This window comes from Petaurus breviceps, unplaced genomic scaffold (assembly GCF_028583685.1).
Source record: "Petaurus breviceps papuanus isolate PSGF00001 unplaced genomic scaffold, PetGlider_PUasm1.0 208, whole genome shotgun sequence".
Lineage (NCBI taxonomy): Eukaryota > Metazoa > Chordata > Mammalia > Diprotodontia > Petauridae > Petaurus > Petaurus breviceps.
The window spans coordinates 14,085,950-14,102,052 of record NW_027185852.1 but is presented as its reverse complement, the minus strand read 5'-3'; the positions used below and the strand labels follow the sequence as shown (position 1 = coordinate 14,102,052).

General features: G+C 44.8%; 1 protein-coding gene across 7 annotated transcripts in view; it reads left to right on the top strand.

Annotated features, from left to right (window-relative positions):
- LOC138165284 (nuclear factor 1 A-type) overlaps positions 1-16,103 on the top strand; it is a 463,507-nt gene that overhangs the window by 360,171 nt on the left and 87,233 nt on the right. For 4 of the 7 annotated variants that reach the window (XM_069093442.1, XM_069093444.1, XM_069093441.1 and 1 more), the window contains exon 7: positions 9,504-9,632. The exons of the other annotated variants lie outside the window; for them this stretch is intronic. In XM_069093442.1, the coding sequence (XP_068949543.1) occupies positions 9,504-9,632 (129 nt within the window). The remainder of the gene's footprint in view (positions 1-9,503; positions 9,633-16,103) is intronic. 7 annotated transcript variants of the gene reach the window in all.

Sequence of the window (16,103 nt, the reverse complement as noted above, 5' to 3'; positions counted from 1 at the left end):
GTAGTAGTAGTAGTAGTAGTAGTAGTAGTAGTAGTAGTAGTAGTAGTGGATGTCATCCCCATTATTTTAAGAATAAGCCTCTCTTCTTCAGTCGTAGGTTTGGGAGACAATTAGCTTTTTAGCATCAGAACTGGGATTTGTTTTACCAATCCTAATTCAAAAAACTAACTCCAAGCCCCCAAAGAGCTTATCTTTGTAGTCAGTGACAGAGACATTGGACATCTCGGCACCAAAGTATTATTTAAAACCTCCATTTTGCATAGGGACTGAAACTGCTTTGAGTCCCAAATCCAGTGGAGTTCACACCAAATGTTTCTTTTGCACAGAACCCTTTGGTTTGTTCAATCAGTATATTTTAAAAGAGAAAAACAAAAGTCATGTAAGCTTCCAGAATGAAGTGAGACTGCTGTCCTCAGCACCGCTTTCACCATCCTGTTGGGGCCTTATCTCCTTGCCTCCACACCCCCCCCCTTGGTGTTTTGCTCTTAAGATAGCAGGTGTGGCCTTAGGATTTAGAGATGGAAGGAAACCTTTCATATTATCTGATCCGCCTCCCTCAGTTTGTAGAGGAGGAAACTGAGTCTCATTATAGTTTCTGGTTTCCCTGAGGCATATGGTATAAAAGCCAGTTTACCTGAGAGTTCCTCCCCCACACGAGCTATTGCCTGCTGGTGTGGTCTGACTGCTCATCAAAATGGCGCCTCCTTCTCTAGCCTCTGTTTGCTCTGTGTCTGAGAAAGTTCTGAAACTCATCTCTGGGTAATCCCCAGTTTCATTTCCTTGGACTCATTCCTGGTCCTGAGCAACATGAGGCTGTATCGGGTTCAAATGGATCTTTGATCATAGATTGAGATTGAGAAGGAACTTTCACAGTCATCCAGTCCAATCTTGGAAGCCCGTATTGATGATATATCCAAGCTTAGGTAACAGAGCTAGAATGTGAACCCAGAGCGTCTGCCTCCACAGTTAGGTCTCCTGCCATTGTCCCCACATGAAATTGCCATCAGAATCCAATCAACAAAATATTTACTGGGCACCTGCAGGCCTCTAGTCACTGTAAAAGTTAGGTGTTGGGTTCCATACATGGTTTCCCAATAATTTTACCCTCAGGGACTTTCTGTGAATTTACCCTTCCTTAATTGTATCTAAATCCATAGAAACAAATTTAGGGTCTTGGGTTTCCTCAGACCCTCACAGGGTTATCTGTAATGAAAATGCAGGTATATTCATTCTTGCCATGCCACTGGGATTTCTGTGTATTCCCTGAGATCAGAAGAAACTCCCAAGAGGCAGAAGACTTTCCCCACTAGCACAGATACCCAGTTTTTGCCAGGAAAAAAGATGGACCCCATTGGAAAACTTTTCATTTCACTTTTCTGAGTAATCTACACCCTTCTCATTTCCAAATCATCCTTTTAGAACTTAAAGGAGCCATAGATGTCATAAGGCCCTTTCAGTCAGTCAGAGCTCATTTATAGGACCTTGATGTTGGAGGGGTAGGGGGAGCCCTTCAGACATGCATTAAGTAGTATTAGTGGACACATAAACCTTGGAACCCAGATTAAGTCTCTTTTTCTTCTTGCCATCCTCAAAATGATTTTAAAACATTTTCATCCTGTAGCCAAGGTCTATAGCACTTGAGGCTGTCACTGAGGTTAGAATAAATTATATCAGGATAGATGGTGTTTTTGCATCATTGGGACTAAGAAACCTCAATGCGTGTGGCTGATGAATAAGACCATTTGCATCTTTCCAGAGTCTCCTTCTCTTATAAGTTTCTATACACAGATAATTGCAGAATTGTTCCAGAGTGGTCACCATCATCACCTTGCCTAAGACCATTGGCTGTGGTCTTTCAAGGGGTCTGCTGACGATGTTAAAGGACAGCCAATAAAATAAGCTAATGCGATCGTGGCCTATGTTGGGGAAGGTCTAGAGGCCAGGACTAACTAAAGAAGGGGTGGTTCTTCTGTTTTCTGCCCTGGTCAGAAATATCTGTTGTGTTGTATTCAGTTCTAGACCACAGAGCTTATAGAGGCCTTTGATAGACTACAGACTCTCCAGAGGAGGAGAGCAACCTGCTTGGTAAAAGGCCTTGCGTCAATACAAAGATTGATGGAAGGAGCTGAGGTTGTTAATGTGGAAAGGAGAGGGCTCGTGGGGAACATGAGCGATGCCCTCAAGTATCAGGTGAAAGAGCGTGCTGTGGAGAAGGGATTTGACCCGCCCCATTTGACCCCCGAAGTCAGAACCAGGAGTAACATGGAGCTATTGCAGAAGGACAGAGTTAGGCTTGAAATCAGGAAGAGCATAGATTAGGGCTGGCCCAAAGTGGACCCGTCCGCCTTAGGAGAACACGGCCTTCCCTGCCCTGCAGGTCTTCAAGCACAGGGTGGCTGACCACTCTTCACGTAAAGCAATATAATTATTCAATTCTAGCTTGGATTGTGTGGTTTCTCTGTTTTTGTCCAACCCTGAAAGTCTGTAATTCTTTAATTACTATGTAGAGGAATCCTGCCTCTGAGACTTAATAGCCGTGACCTTTGACAAGTTGGCTAAATTCTTTTAGCCTCAGTTTCCTCATCTGTAAAATAGGAATAGTCACACTCAGATAACCCAACTCATGGGATTGCCAGTTCCAGTCAGCAAGCGTTTATCCTCAAGTCACTCTCCTACAAAGTCAGAGAGCCAGAACTTGAACCCAGTCCTCCACATCTAAATTTAGCACCCTTCCCATTAATGCCACCAGGCCCAGGAGGTGCTCTCGCCTGGCCTGTGTGTCTGGCTCCCTCTTCTGGTGCCATCTTTCAGGCTCCCTCCATGATGCTTACTTGGGTCTCCCCCTGAGCGTAGAACCCTCAGTCATGCTTGGAGAGGGGCATTGTGGTACCCTGGCAAGCCATCTAGGCTTGAAGTCAGACCTGAATTCAGGTCCTCCTCTTGCCTGTTGCTAACCCCAAACAGCTTCAGTAAGCTGGGCCCATTATTCAAAGGGAGCAGCTGGTGGTTAGCCAAGTCTCTTCCACTAAATTCTTTGCTTCTCTTTCCCTCCCAGGGAGAATGTTTGGCCATCTAGCCTTCTTAGGGACCTTCACCAATAGGGACTATCAGATTCTCCTCTCTTCCATCTGTAGCTCCTGCTAACTATACCCATTCTTCAACACAGTGGTTGCTATGACCTCAATCCTTAGAGAAGCTCGACAGGCACCCAGAGCATCTGTCCCCTCCTCTAGTCACTGTGCCCTGCTGACTTGCTGGGTTTTACAGTGATCTTACATTTGAATGCCCTTAGGATATGGTACCACATAATCATCTTTCCCAGGTAAGGGGGCATGAATAGGCTGGAGAGGGCCAACCTTGCTTTCAGGAAGACCTCGGTTCAGTCCCTGACTCTGACCCAAGCTAACATTGTAACATGGTACGGCCACCCAAGCTCTCTGGACTCCATCCCCTTGGCCCTCAGAAACTTCCAGTCCTGCTTCAACCCTCAGGACTCCCAGAATCATCAGCTAGAGCTAAAGGCATCTCCTGGCCCCTTTACTCCTGAGACAGCCAGCCCCCTCATTTTACAGATGAGGAAACCAAGGCCCGGGGCACAGAAGTGGCTTCTTGTTAGAGGCCCCTGAATAAATCATTGAAACGCTCCCATCAGCACTTTTCTCACTGGTAAAATCAGGCCACTTCTTACACTGTCCGCTTCCTCAGGAGCTTTGTAAACTTAAAAGTGACACAGACGTGGGAACTCTTGAGATCGTTGCTACTATTATTGTTATTTTTACAGTTCACCTTGTTTAGTGACCCAAGGCCCTTGAGCTCTGTGGGCCTCAAAGACAGGGAGTTGAACGAAATCAACCTAAGTAAAAATGTACAAAATCTCCAAGACCACTTATTGTGTCCAGTGCTGTTATCCTCAGTTTCTGGGACATGCTGTTTCCTCATCAGAGGAATGGGAATAATAATGATGGTAATTAACAGGAATAGCAATAGTAATTGTAATAATAATAAATAGCCCTACAGAGATCAAGAAACCAACTTATCATTGAACAAGCATTTACTCAGCATCTACCATGTTCTAGGGCCTGGGGATGTAAACACAAGAAATGAACCGGTGCCGAGGGGCCAGAGGGGGGGGGGGGGGGGGGAGAGAAGGAGGCCTTTGCAGACTGAATCACCTTGTCACTGTCCTTGTCCTTGCCCTGGTTTCCACTTTCACCGATTGGAGAGATCTCAGAGGCCTGGCTATCATCTTTCCCATCCCCATCCTCTTGACAACCCCCTCCTCTCCCTTTCCCCTGTGGCATCACACCCTTTCCCCCACTCCTGTGTCTCTCTTCCTCCTCTGTCCCACCCTTTCATCTGGCTTGTAAACTGTAAAGTGCCCAGAAGAGGTGAGCGATTGTCATCTTCCTTGGATTCCAAAGCAGTGCTAAGCTCAGGCCCCAAACCCTCAGCAGCATCATTGTGAGCCCCTCCAGCCACCTCAGCTTCAAGCTTCAAAGTCAGACAAAAACGCGAGCATTGCTGTTTTTGCCCAGGGTCCTTTCCTGAGCCTGGTATGACACGGGAGTGAAAATTATAGTAACTGGAGTTATGGTGCATGGCTCAGGAACTTTGAAGGAAGTTGGGCGTGCTAGTTAAATCTTCTTGGTGGCGACTTGAATTACGTGAGCAGCACTTAGACAGCGGATAAGACAAGGTCTTGCTGACCTTAGCAGCATTTCCTGGGGTAATTTTCACAGAAGAATGAGTTTTTGAAGGATTCCTTCAACATCTTCGGTACTAACAGGATTTTTTCCCCATTTTTATTCACCATCCAGCATTCCTTTCCCTTGCCACTGCCTGTGGGAAATAATTGTATTTTACTGTGATCGGTTTAAGGGAAGTCCCCTCTGCCCATTAATATTTTAGCTCCTCTGACTCTAAAAATAGGTCCCTTTCACTCTCCAACAAAGCAACGGGCTCCCCATTCTTGTCATCCCCAGGGAACTTTCTTCAAGTCTTAGCTGTGGAATTGTTGTTATAAAAATATGGAAGTTTTCTTCATTTGGGGACTGAAATTAATTACTGGTGTGGGTTGGTTTTTTTTATTTCTTATTCACAGCTGTGACTCACTTCAGTTCCGCGTGGGGCTGTGGGAAGTTGTTAACTAAAGACAGCTTTAAATCAGTGGTAGGGGGATTGGTTGAAAAGAAATGCCAACTGTGAGCTGAAAAGAAAGGGATTCATAGTTGTTAGGTAGCGGTAGAGGGAGGGCTCAAGGAAGGGCATTGGGATCATTTTTCCTTTTGTGTCCTTAAGAGACAGACAAATATGGTTTAAGGGAAAGTGAGCTTGACCTAGGAAAAGCAGATACCTGGGTTCAAATCCTGCCTTGGACATTGACAAGTAACTTTGATTACAGGGATGTCAATTTGATGGTTGATCAGGGGACAAAAACACAAAACCTAAGGAAAGCTTTGACCCTATATTTGCATTTCTACTCCTATAAAATGCTCTGATTTTTTTATGTTTAACTTAGTAATTATGCCTTCATTGACTCAGTAAGAAAAGGTTCATGAGTTTGATTGGGATTTTTGTAAAACTTTGAATGACAGCATGGTGACATGGACAGAGAGGTGTGGCCTTGGAGTCAGGAAGACCAGTCCCTGACATATATTGACTATGTGACCCTGGGAAAGTCCCTTAACTTCCCAAGGGTCTAGGTGAAGCTCTGAGTTTCAGAGAAGGTAATCAGCCTGCATTGGGAAAGGGACTTTCCCTGGCTCAGTGAAATCTCTGGTCCAGCCCTCATCATCATCCGTTTGGGTAGATGGTGCATAACTCTTGCCATTTTCCAAGTACGGACACCAAGGATATGAATGGTCATCCAGCTTTCTAAGGCCTGACTCCCAAACCAGAATTCTTCCCATTCATGAAATTGCTTCTCATACTATGCCAAGGTCCTGGATGTGAGTTCAGATCTAGACGCTGCCACCTACAAATCACTTTGCATCTCTGAGGCTCAGTCTCCTCTGCTATAAAGTAGGGACAGTGACCGTTACACCACCTGCTTCCCAAGCCTGTTTGAAGGAAGATGGTTTGTAAAATTTAAAGTCCCTGGAATTTGAGCTAAGGCGGGAAAGAATTTCCAGGAGGAACAAGTGGCCTCGGCAGCCACATATGAAGGTCCAGGCTGGCGCACATCGAGGAAAAGTCATGAGATTTGAAAGAAGGATGTCATTTGATTTATTCTACAGAACTACACCAGTCAGATGATGGTGGTGTAGGGGAAGAAGAATAGGGCAACTAGGTGAATAGAACCCTATGTCTGGAGTCAGAAAGATCTGAGTTCATCTAGCCTTACATACTTAATAGCTGTGTGACCCTGGGCAAGTCACTTCACCCTGTTTGCCTCAGTTTTCTCCTCTGTAAAATGAGCTGAAAAAGGAATTGGCAAACCAGTCCAGTATCTTTGCCAAGAAACCCCCAAATGGGGGTCACAAAAAGTCGGACACAACTAAACAGTAACGGGGGAATAATACTGTTTTTGAAGTCAAAGTGCCTGGGTTCAGCTCATGGTTCTACTACTTATGTGTGTGACCTTGGACTCTTTCAGGGCTCTAAGAAACTCTCTAGACTTTAAGTTATAAATAAGTTGATAAAGTGAATTTTCTCTGCTAATGAATCCTTATCCTTTTATAAAACTTGGCATTTTTAAGACAGCATGGTGATGAGGATGAGGCCAACCTTGAAGTCATGAAGATAAGGGTGTAAGTGGAGAATTTCTCACATACTGACTGTGTGACCCTGGGTCAGTAACCCTTCACCTTCTACTGCCCAATTCTCAAAGACTATAAATTATGAGCACTTGCCAATTAGCACCATTGTAGGAAGCTTTTTGTTGTTGACTCATTTCAGTCATGTCTAACTTTTTGTGATCCCATTTGGGGTTTTCTTGGCAAAGATACTGGAGTGGTTTGCCATTTCCTTCTCCACCTCATTTTACGAAGGAGGAATCTGAAGCCAACAGGGTGAAGTGACTTGCCCAGGGTCACACAACTAGTAAGTGTCTGAGGCAGGATTTGAACTCAGGAAGATAAGGCTTCCTGGTTCCAAGCCCAGGGCTCTATCCACTGCATCACCTGAGTGTTTTCCACATCAATGAAATCACAAGTATAGACAACAAAATAATTAATGTGGTCATTTTTAATTATTGAAATATCATAAGACCATCCCTTCAATTATCCAGACATGCTTCATGAAACTTCTTTGTTTGCATGATTAGTCTAGGAAATTTTTGCAAGATGGAACTGATTTTTAATGGGCAAAATAATGAAAGGAAGCCCAGTTGTGATTAAAAATTATACTTAAGTTTCATGTTCTCTTGCTGTCAACACATGATCTAAAGTAGACCAGCCTTTTTCATTTTGAGCCCGTAAAATGAGAATATATCAAACAAATTAACCAGGAATGATGGGCCCAAGGCAGGTTCTAATGAATTGAGTGGCTCATTTACATCTTAGATGATGTTTTGTCCTGCATGTTTTGAGGAATATTTAAAATCATTTCCCTAATACATTCCAACAAAAATGCCTCGGGATAGGAGATTATCACACTTACAGTTCTGTCACCAAGCATATGCCACACTTCTGCAGGTACTGGCTTTCTTTTAGACATAAGCATTCCGTGTTGGCGGTGCTGAGTCAAACCGGGAAGCAGCATCGCTTTTTCACAACGCGGTGGTGGCGGAGTGACCTCACTTTCTAGACGCTACTTCTGACTGGCTGGACTTTAAGACAAGTGTTTCTTTAACTTTCACTATAAATTTGTGCCTCAGAATCCCAATGTGAATTTATATTCCATTTCTTAGTGCATATATGTGATTTCTATTACTCACTCCTAACAAAGGGCAGCTAGGTGACACAGGAGATAGAACCTGGGGGCTGAAGTCAGGAAGACTCCTCTTCCTGAGTTCAAATCTGACTCCAGACACTTAATAGCTGTGTGACCCTGGGCAAGTCACTTTACCCTGTTTGCCTCAGTTTCTGCATCTGTAAAATGAGCCGAAGAAGGAAATGGCAGACTCCTCCATTATCTTTGCCGAGAGAATCCCAAATGGGGTCATGAAGAATCTGACACAGCTGAACAAAAAGGTTTCATTCTCCCAATACTGCTCTGCCTTCATTCGTCACTTTTAGTCTTCTAGAATCACCTGAGACTAATGATTTGCCCAGAGTCAAGCACCCAAAAGTAGAATTCGAACAAGGACTTTCTTTCTTTGTGGCCAGCTCTCTATCCATTATCCCACATTCTTTCTTGTAGATGAACATGTGTGTTCTCTTGCAATATTGGAGGTCTCCTTTGGAGTCTTATTCTGCTAGGTTGTTACTTAAAGGCATCCAGAGGGAACCCAAAGAGTGAGTAAGGGTGAAATTCTGCACCTTAAAACGTTGGCAGAGGTTAGTTACTTGGTTGCTCATTTCTGAGAAAACCTGTGGGCAGAGAATTTGAGGAGAGCTGTGCCTTCTGTCTCTACCTTTGTACCTCTCACATCTAATCTACTCAGAAGTGACCCCTCAATGGAGATGAGGTTCCCCCAGCATGTTGACTTTGAGGTAGAGGGCTGCCACTGGGCTGGAGCCACAGCCTGAGTCCCCCAAAGATAAAGTGACTTTCCAAGGTTATACAGCTAATGTGTGTAATGAATTAATACATAGAAAGTTCTTTGAAAGCCTTCAAACACTCTACAGATGCCAACTACTACTCTTTCCTAGTCCCACCACCTCGCTCTCTGGATATAAGGCAGCAGAGTCTCAGAGACATTCATTGCCTTGCACAAGAGTCACACTGTTGTTAGTAAGGCTCAGAGCCAGGATTTGCACCCAAGTCCCCAACTTCCAAATCCAGAGCTCTTCCATTTCACCATGTACCCCTAGCATGGACGTACAGAGCTTACCCTGATGGCTTCTGTGGAACCTGGGGAAATCTTGGAAAAGAGAAAAACAATAGAATATTAATTTTCATTGGAGTAGTTTTGATTAACAATGACCAGCAAGTTGGTCCTAGAAAGCTCAGACAGGTACAGTGGAAAGCATATGGTGGTTTGGGGGGAGAGGTAGTGGTCAGGTCTAGAAACAAGGCACATTGACGCTATGTGTGTGATTTGGGACTCCCTAGGTCTCCATTTTCTCCTTTGTAAAATCATGCAGTTGAGCTAGCTGAAATCTGCCCAATCCCTTCCAGCTCCGAACTTAAAACCCCACGGGCTCTCCGGGCTTCAGTTTCCTTCTCTGTAAAATGAAGAATTTGGAACAGATGACCCTCAGGGTCCCTTCCACCTGTGAATATATGATTCTAAACCCAAAAGTCCATGACTAAGCACCAAACTTCCATTTGCTGCCATGTTCAATTTTATTTGTCCACCATTTTTCTTGGGCTTCTCCTTCAGCCTCTTCCCCACTGCATTAGTCCATCAGTCTATGACTTTGCCTTATTAAATCGAACTTATCGATCATTCTTGCCAGGGATGCCATCGCCAACCACACTAAAGAAGTCAGAGAAGTCTGGTTTCAGCAGCCCCTCACCGTCGCAGACCTCCTCCCTGGGAACGGCATTCACACAGCATCATCGGCCTGTCATTACAGGACCCAGAGGTGAGGCTTTCCCCGGGGGACCCACCCTCACTTGTGTGGAGGCAGACACCCGTGCCTAGGCACCCAGGGATCAGCATGAGGGTAGATGGAAAGCCATCAGCAGAGGTCTTATTAAACAATACTCTGATGCCTTAGTCCCTAGGGATCACTGGGTCATTTCAGCAACACAAAGATAGGATTGCTTTCCCATGCTTTGGGTCATCCCAAGGTAAGAATGTGTTTTAGAAAATGGGATCCAGGCTGTTGGTGGTGGGGCTTTTGCAGAGAAATGCATTATGGGAAGAGAACGAGAGTGAGAAGGGGGTAGTAGATTACATGTTGGACAGAAAATGAAGGAAAGGATTCCTTGGTGCCCACAGTTAAATGGTAGGCATCCTCATGGGAGGTAATGGCTTTTACTTGCCTTCTTCCTGATGGGTGCCACTCTTTTGCCCCCAAATGCTTTCCAGTCCTCTTTCCCCCAAATCCTCATCTCATCATTAATTATTTTGTATGAGCAGCACAAAGCTTTTCTTGCTCCTTGCTTCCTTCTGAAATGGTAGATGGCTTGTCTGGTTCCCATTGTAGAATTTCCATCATTTGGGTCTTATGCACTTTGAGAGTTGATTATTAAAATGTGTTCATGGCAAGCATGATTTGTATTTTGCTCTAAGGTCCCACTCCTAGCCTCCAGCAAATGTCAGCAAGTCACTTAATTTAAACATAGCATAAGAGGAAAAGAGACTCTTGGTTTGTTTAAGAGGGGGGATGATGGTTTTCTTTAAGTGTACATGTGTCTTTGGACTCAACTGGCATCACAAAACACAAGTGGAAATATTATATTCTCATCTTAGAGTTTTGTCTTGGGAAGTTGGGAAGTTGGCCTTTCCTTTTCTTGGTTTCTTATGGATCTTATTTCCACAATCCATATCCCTTTTCTAAAACTGAATATCTTTCTAGATTAGGGATTCTTAACCTTTTTTGTATCATGGGTCCCTTTCTCTGAATCACGTTTTTAAATTATTGGAGGAAATGCTCAATTTCAGTTAGAGTTTAGTGAAAACAGAGATATCATTTTTTCTTCTTCAAGTTCATAGATTTCTTGAAATTTGTCCATAGTAGACCCAAGGCTACCTTTGATCTGTTCTAGAGGAAACGGATCAGCAAAATGGTGCCATAAAAAGTCAGTGAAACTCAAGAGTTAGACAAAGCCCAGGACTCTTGGAATCTGAGCACCCCTTCTATGGCATACCCAGCCAGAGATCAGCATGCCTAGGAAGTCTAGGACAGTTTCTAGGGAAGTAGGATATCATTGCTTAAAGAAAAATTATTGGGGCCATTGGGAGAATAGGAATAATTTATCTCAAATTGAAAAGCAGGGACATTCATAGAACCACAGCCCCTGAGAGCTGAAGGGTCCTCAAGAGTGCTCTAGTCCAACCCAGACCCAAACAAGAATCTACCCAAGAAGTGGTCATTCAGCCTTTCCTTGAAGACATCCAGTGGGAGGAAGCCCCCACCTCCACAGGCAGCCTATTAATGCACTTCTGGATGGCTGTAATTGTTAGGAAGTTTTCATTTCATCCAACCAAAATTCTGCCTCTGTAACAGGTTTAATCAAGTCAAGCTGGGGAAAGAAATCACATCTGATTTCCTTAAGAAAAAGATCAATTAGCCATTTGACTGTTGTGAGAAATGTTACCTTTAATATAACTGATTGATCAATTGATTGATTGCTTTTCATTCTCTTCTTCCAAGAATCTACTGACCAATGGAAAAATCACCATTGTTCTATATGTTGTTTTCCAGTACAGTCAGAGATGTTCAAAGTATTAACTAGGGTTTGTTTTAATTATTTTCCCTTAAATTTGTTAAACAATGGCTCTGAATAGGGCTTTTCATGGGACAGTGAGATATACTAGATGGAGCCCTGGACTGAGAGCTGAGAGATTTGAACTCCAATCCAGAATTTGCTACCTCATTGTGTGACTTTGGGAAACTCATTCATCTTTCTTCATCTCTGAGATTAGGACATTGGACTAAATGGTCTTTAAGGATTCTTCTCATCCAAAACTTCTCACACTATAGAATAGGCCTTGTTGTGGGTAAAATTTAACAAAAAGGTGAACTGAGCCACAAATTCATTCCTCCAAGGAAAAAAACAGAAGACAGTTTAGGGTACAAAGCAGTGTAGTAATGATGGAAAATGTACTGTGTTTGGAGTCAGGGGCCCTGCCTTTGCTTCATACTACCTGTGTGCGCTTCTAAAGCAGCCCATGCCCTGTTCAGATAGTTTGGTTAGAGTGTTGTTTGATCATTTTCCTGAAATTAAGCCTCAGTTGGCCTCCTCACAACTTCTACCACTGGCTCTGCCTTCTGGGATCAGGCAGAATGGGGCTCGTCCCTCTTGTATTTTGACATCCCTTTAAATGCTACGCCATCGCTACTACAATTGCCCGGTGAACAAATCAACCAAAAACAGACCCAGTTTTAGCGCCCGATCTCCCTGTTTAAGTTAACCATATGTTTCTCCCAGTTCCAGTAAATTCCGTGCTGCTTAGATGCCACCTAATAGTCTAAGTGAAAAGAAAGGGGGAGGTACTTGAGTGTGGCCTTGAAGGATCAGGAGGATTTGAATTCAGCTCAACAATTCACCTAAGTTAATTAAGCTAGTGTGTGTGCCAGGCCCCATGCTGGGCCACAGTGATGAAACCAGCAAGGCCTTGCCCAAGCTTAAGGACCTTCCATTCTGTGCTAGGATGGGGGTGGGGGGTGGGTATATACCTAGATAATTAAGTGCCAAATATACCTTCGGAGTAATCAAAAGGAAAGGAATGACAATTGGAGTGATGGGGAAATGGTTTGCTTAGGAAGTGATGCCTTTGATGAGAGTGGAAGGGAGGTGGGAGGTGGGGATTGTTGTAGGGGGAGACAGGAGTGGGAGGCATCCAGGGTGGCACAGAGATGGGAAATGGAATCTCAGAAACAGGAAACACACAGCAGAGGCTGAAGAGTGGTACATCATCAGTGCCCAGTGAGCACGGAGCCAGACTGGCCTCCACATGCCCAGTGAGCATAGAGCCAGACTGGCCTCCACATGCCCAGCGAGAGAGTTTCCATTCGATGTTGGTTGTTGGTTTAATTAGTCAGCGCTATAGGCAGGATTTGAACCCAGCTTTTCCTTACTTGGAGTTCACCCTACTATGCCACAGTCACCTCTTTATAATAATACACAGATCATTTTGCTTGTGGCCATACTGGGTCTATTCTTTGGAAACAAAATCCATGGTCTGTCAAGACCACACCCAATGATTGTGCCATCTTGGGGGAGATCTTGAGTGCCTTTACCAGTTCCAGACATTCAGCACTGGGGTTTTTCGGAGCCCATGCTGCCTAACCACTTCCCTCCTTGTACCCTAGAGGGAAGGAGGGATGGTCTGACAGTCCCAGGGGCTCCTCAGCTTCTGACTCCCATAGCTTGGAAAAATCACTTAACCTCGTGGCCTCAGTTTCCCCATCTGCATTCTCAGGATAAGATTGTGCCACGTCTTTCTCTGTGTGTCTTAGATTAGTTCATGTCGGTGAAGCACTTCCAACTTGAAAGGGATTGAAAGGAGAAATAAGCCTCCCCCATCCAGGCATGCAAGTCTCTTACATTACAGACAATTACCATGCACTATAAGCTAATGGTGGGCTGAGCTTCCAAACACTGGACTTGACTGATGTTGAAAATTTCGGTCACAGTCAAGTATTTAATTATGACAATTCTTTATTTGTGGTAATTGGAGATTATTCTTGCTTTTCTCCCTCCCTCCCTCCCCCCAACCTTCTCTTTCCTGAGCTATAAAATTCTATAATGTTTTGAAGAAACAGGGATGATTTAGAGGCAGGTGTGGACTGACCACACTCCCGTGTGAGCCCCACTTCTCCCACCTCCTCTCTGGGTGACTGTGGGCAAGTACAGGGGTCCAAGTGTCTCACCTGTGATAGGAAAGTGACAGCTCCCTCACTGAAAATTTGTGAAGACAGCACCAGCTAAATGTCAGCAAGGGGCTGGGATCTCTGAGTGACACTTCAGAGTCACCTGGAATGCTCAGAGACGATCTGACCTTCGTGCAAGGTCAAGGAGGTTCAGCTTTGGCTGCAGAAGTGGAGTCACTTGAATAGTAAAGAATACCTGCAAAAAAAAGTAGTAATAATAAAATAGTGAAAATAGAAAGATAGTGAAGGCAGTTTGGGTGCAGTAGGAAGGTCTAGGAATTTGTAGTCAGATGATCTGGGTTCAAATCCTGTCTTAGCTGTGGGACCTCTGGGGCAAGTCACTTCCAAAAAGTAAGGTCCTGCCTGCGAATTTCAAAACGAGGGGACTTGGTCTGGAGAGCCCATGAGGTGCCTTCCAGCTCTGAATCTGTGAGGCTTTGATCCTTCAGTCCCTGCCCTCTCTGAGCCTGTTTCCTCCTTCATTAAATGAGGGGCTTGGAGTCAATGGTCTCTGAGGTCTGTCTCACCTCGAAATCTGTAATCCCAGTGGAGACAGGGACCTAAAATTGTGAAATTCCTTCCTACAAGATGACCCTGGACCAGAAGTAGAATGGAGGTGGGAGTGAAGGAGGGACAGGAATAATCACTAGGAAAATATTTCCAAAACCTCATCGCCTAAACATGAGTATAATTAAAGTCACCCTTTACCAGGTTGTGAAGGGTTTCTCCGTGACATGGGGAATACTTAACGGCGCCAGGCTCAGAATTTGCCTGCCTGTCCTCAAGCGCCCCACTTGCCTGGGAAGCCTCCTAAATTAACCGCGGGGCCCCCCGACTGGGCAGGGGCTCATAAAAGTGCCCCAATGGCTTAGCTTTGTTGCGTGTAACTGTTCAATAATTACCAGATAAATGCATAAGTAAAAGCTCGATTACACTAATAATTTGTCTTGAGATAGATGGGTAGGACCCCCCACTGGGTTCATTTGTCATCCCCACAGCCAACTTCTAAAGAGGCCTCCTTTGCTGGGGAATTGTGTGGCTATCTCCATTCAATGAGGAGGACTCGCTGGAGCCCCAAGAGGGTGGAGGTGCTTAATCTCTCAAAGAAGAAAGATGCCCTGGCAGTGGGGGCGGGGCAGGGGGGCACGCCAAGGAGATCAATGGGATGACTGGCCACCTCGGACACATGGACTGGGATCCCATCCTCTCTGGGCAAAAAAGGGCTGAACTCCCTCAGCCCTCCTGTGTACCCCTGCGAGGCTGGGGTATCAGAAGAGGGCTGACAGTGAGGGAATAGGGCCTGAGAATAAACATCAGTCATTGGTCTCCAAAACATGCTTTCCTCCTCATACTAGAGACCAGGGATTTGGGGATTCAGGAGCCATTAGACAGACTGGGCAAGTCTGAGGACCCCTTCTTAGAATCACATTTTTAAATACATTAAACACACGGGATTACAAATATATTGAAATACAGTTATAAAAATATTTGAAAAATACATTCATGGCCCCCAGGCAGAGAGCCTACAGTAGACTGTGGATCCGTAGTCTTCAGTGATTGGATGGTTCAGGGGAGGGATGGCCACTATCATGCCATGCTTGTTATCTCCAGCCAATGATGAGACCAAGTTCTTGATTGACTTTGATACAAAGAAGGAGTGAGGGACTGAACTCTGGGTTCATGGGCATGTGCGGCTTTGGCAATGGGATCCACGTTGAAGTGTCGACCCAGGATTTCCAGCCTCTCTTATTGACAGAGCCATAAATCATGGCCCAAGTTGAGTGAATTAGTGTCGCTGGGACAGCATTTCTGTAGTATCAGCTTACCATCTCTGGCAGAGCAGGCGGGCAAGGGAGCCGCAGATATTGGAAATGAGAATGGGGAGCCAGATGAGAAGGGCAGCATCCCCATGAGTTCTGCTTCCTGTGGCGTGAGCTCTGTGTGCTCAGAGCCAGACGGTGGCATTATAGAGGAGGGCCTGTCTGTGTTCTCAGGATGCCCATTTCCATGCTGGCTTACTCGTTACCTTCTTGTGGATTTTTTTTTGTTGTTGCTTTTTTTTTAAAACAGTTTTTTTTTTCCAGTGTCCAAAACCTTGAGTATGAGACAGTCAAAGGTTGTTGGCCTGTGTTATGGGAGTAGAGAAGATTACAGACTGAATCAGAGGGCACAGATGATAAAGTCACGTATTTTGTGTTGGAAGGGCCCTCAGAGATCATCAGATCATAGATTTAAGGGTAACCTTTCACCTTCAGACCTTAGAGAGCCTTAGAAGATATTCTCAAATCATCCATTTAGAGCTGAAAGGGCCACCTAAACCAACCCTTTGGCAGCTAGGTTGCGCCAGTAGGTCTGGAAGTCAGGAGGACCTGACTTCAGACACTCACTAGCTGTGTGACCCTGGGCAAGTCACTTAACCTGTGTTTGCCTCATATTCCTGAACTGTAAAATGGGGATAAGAATAGCATCTACTTCCCAGGGTTGTTGTGAACATCAATTGAGATAATATTC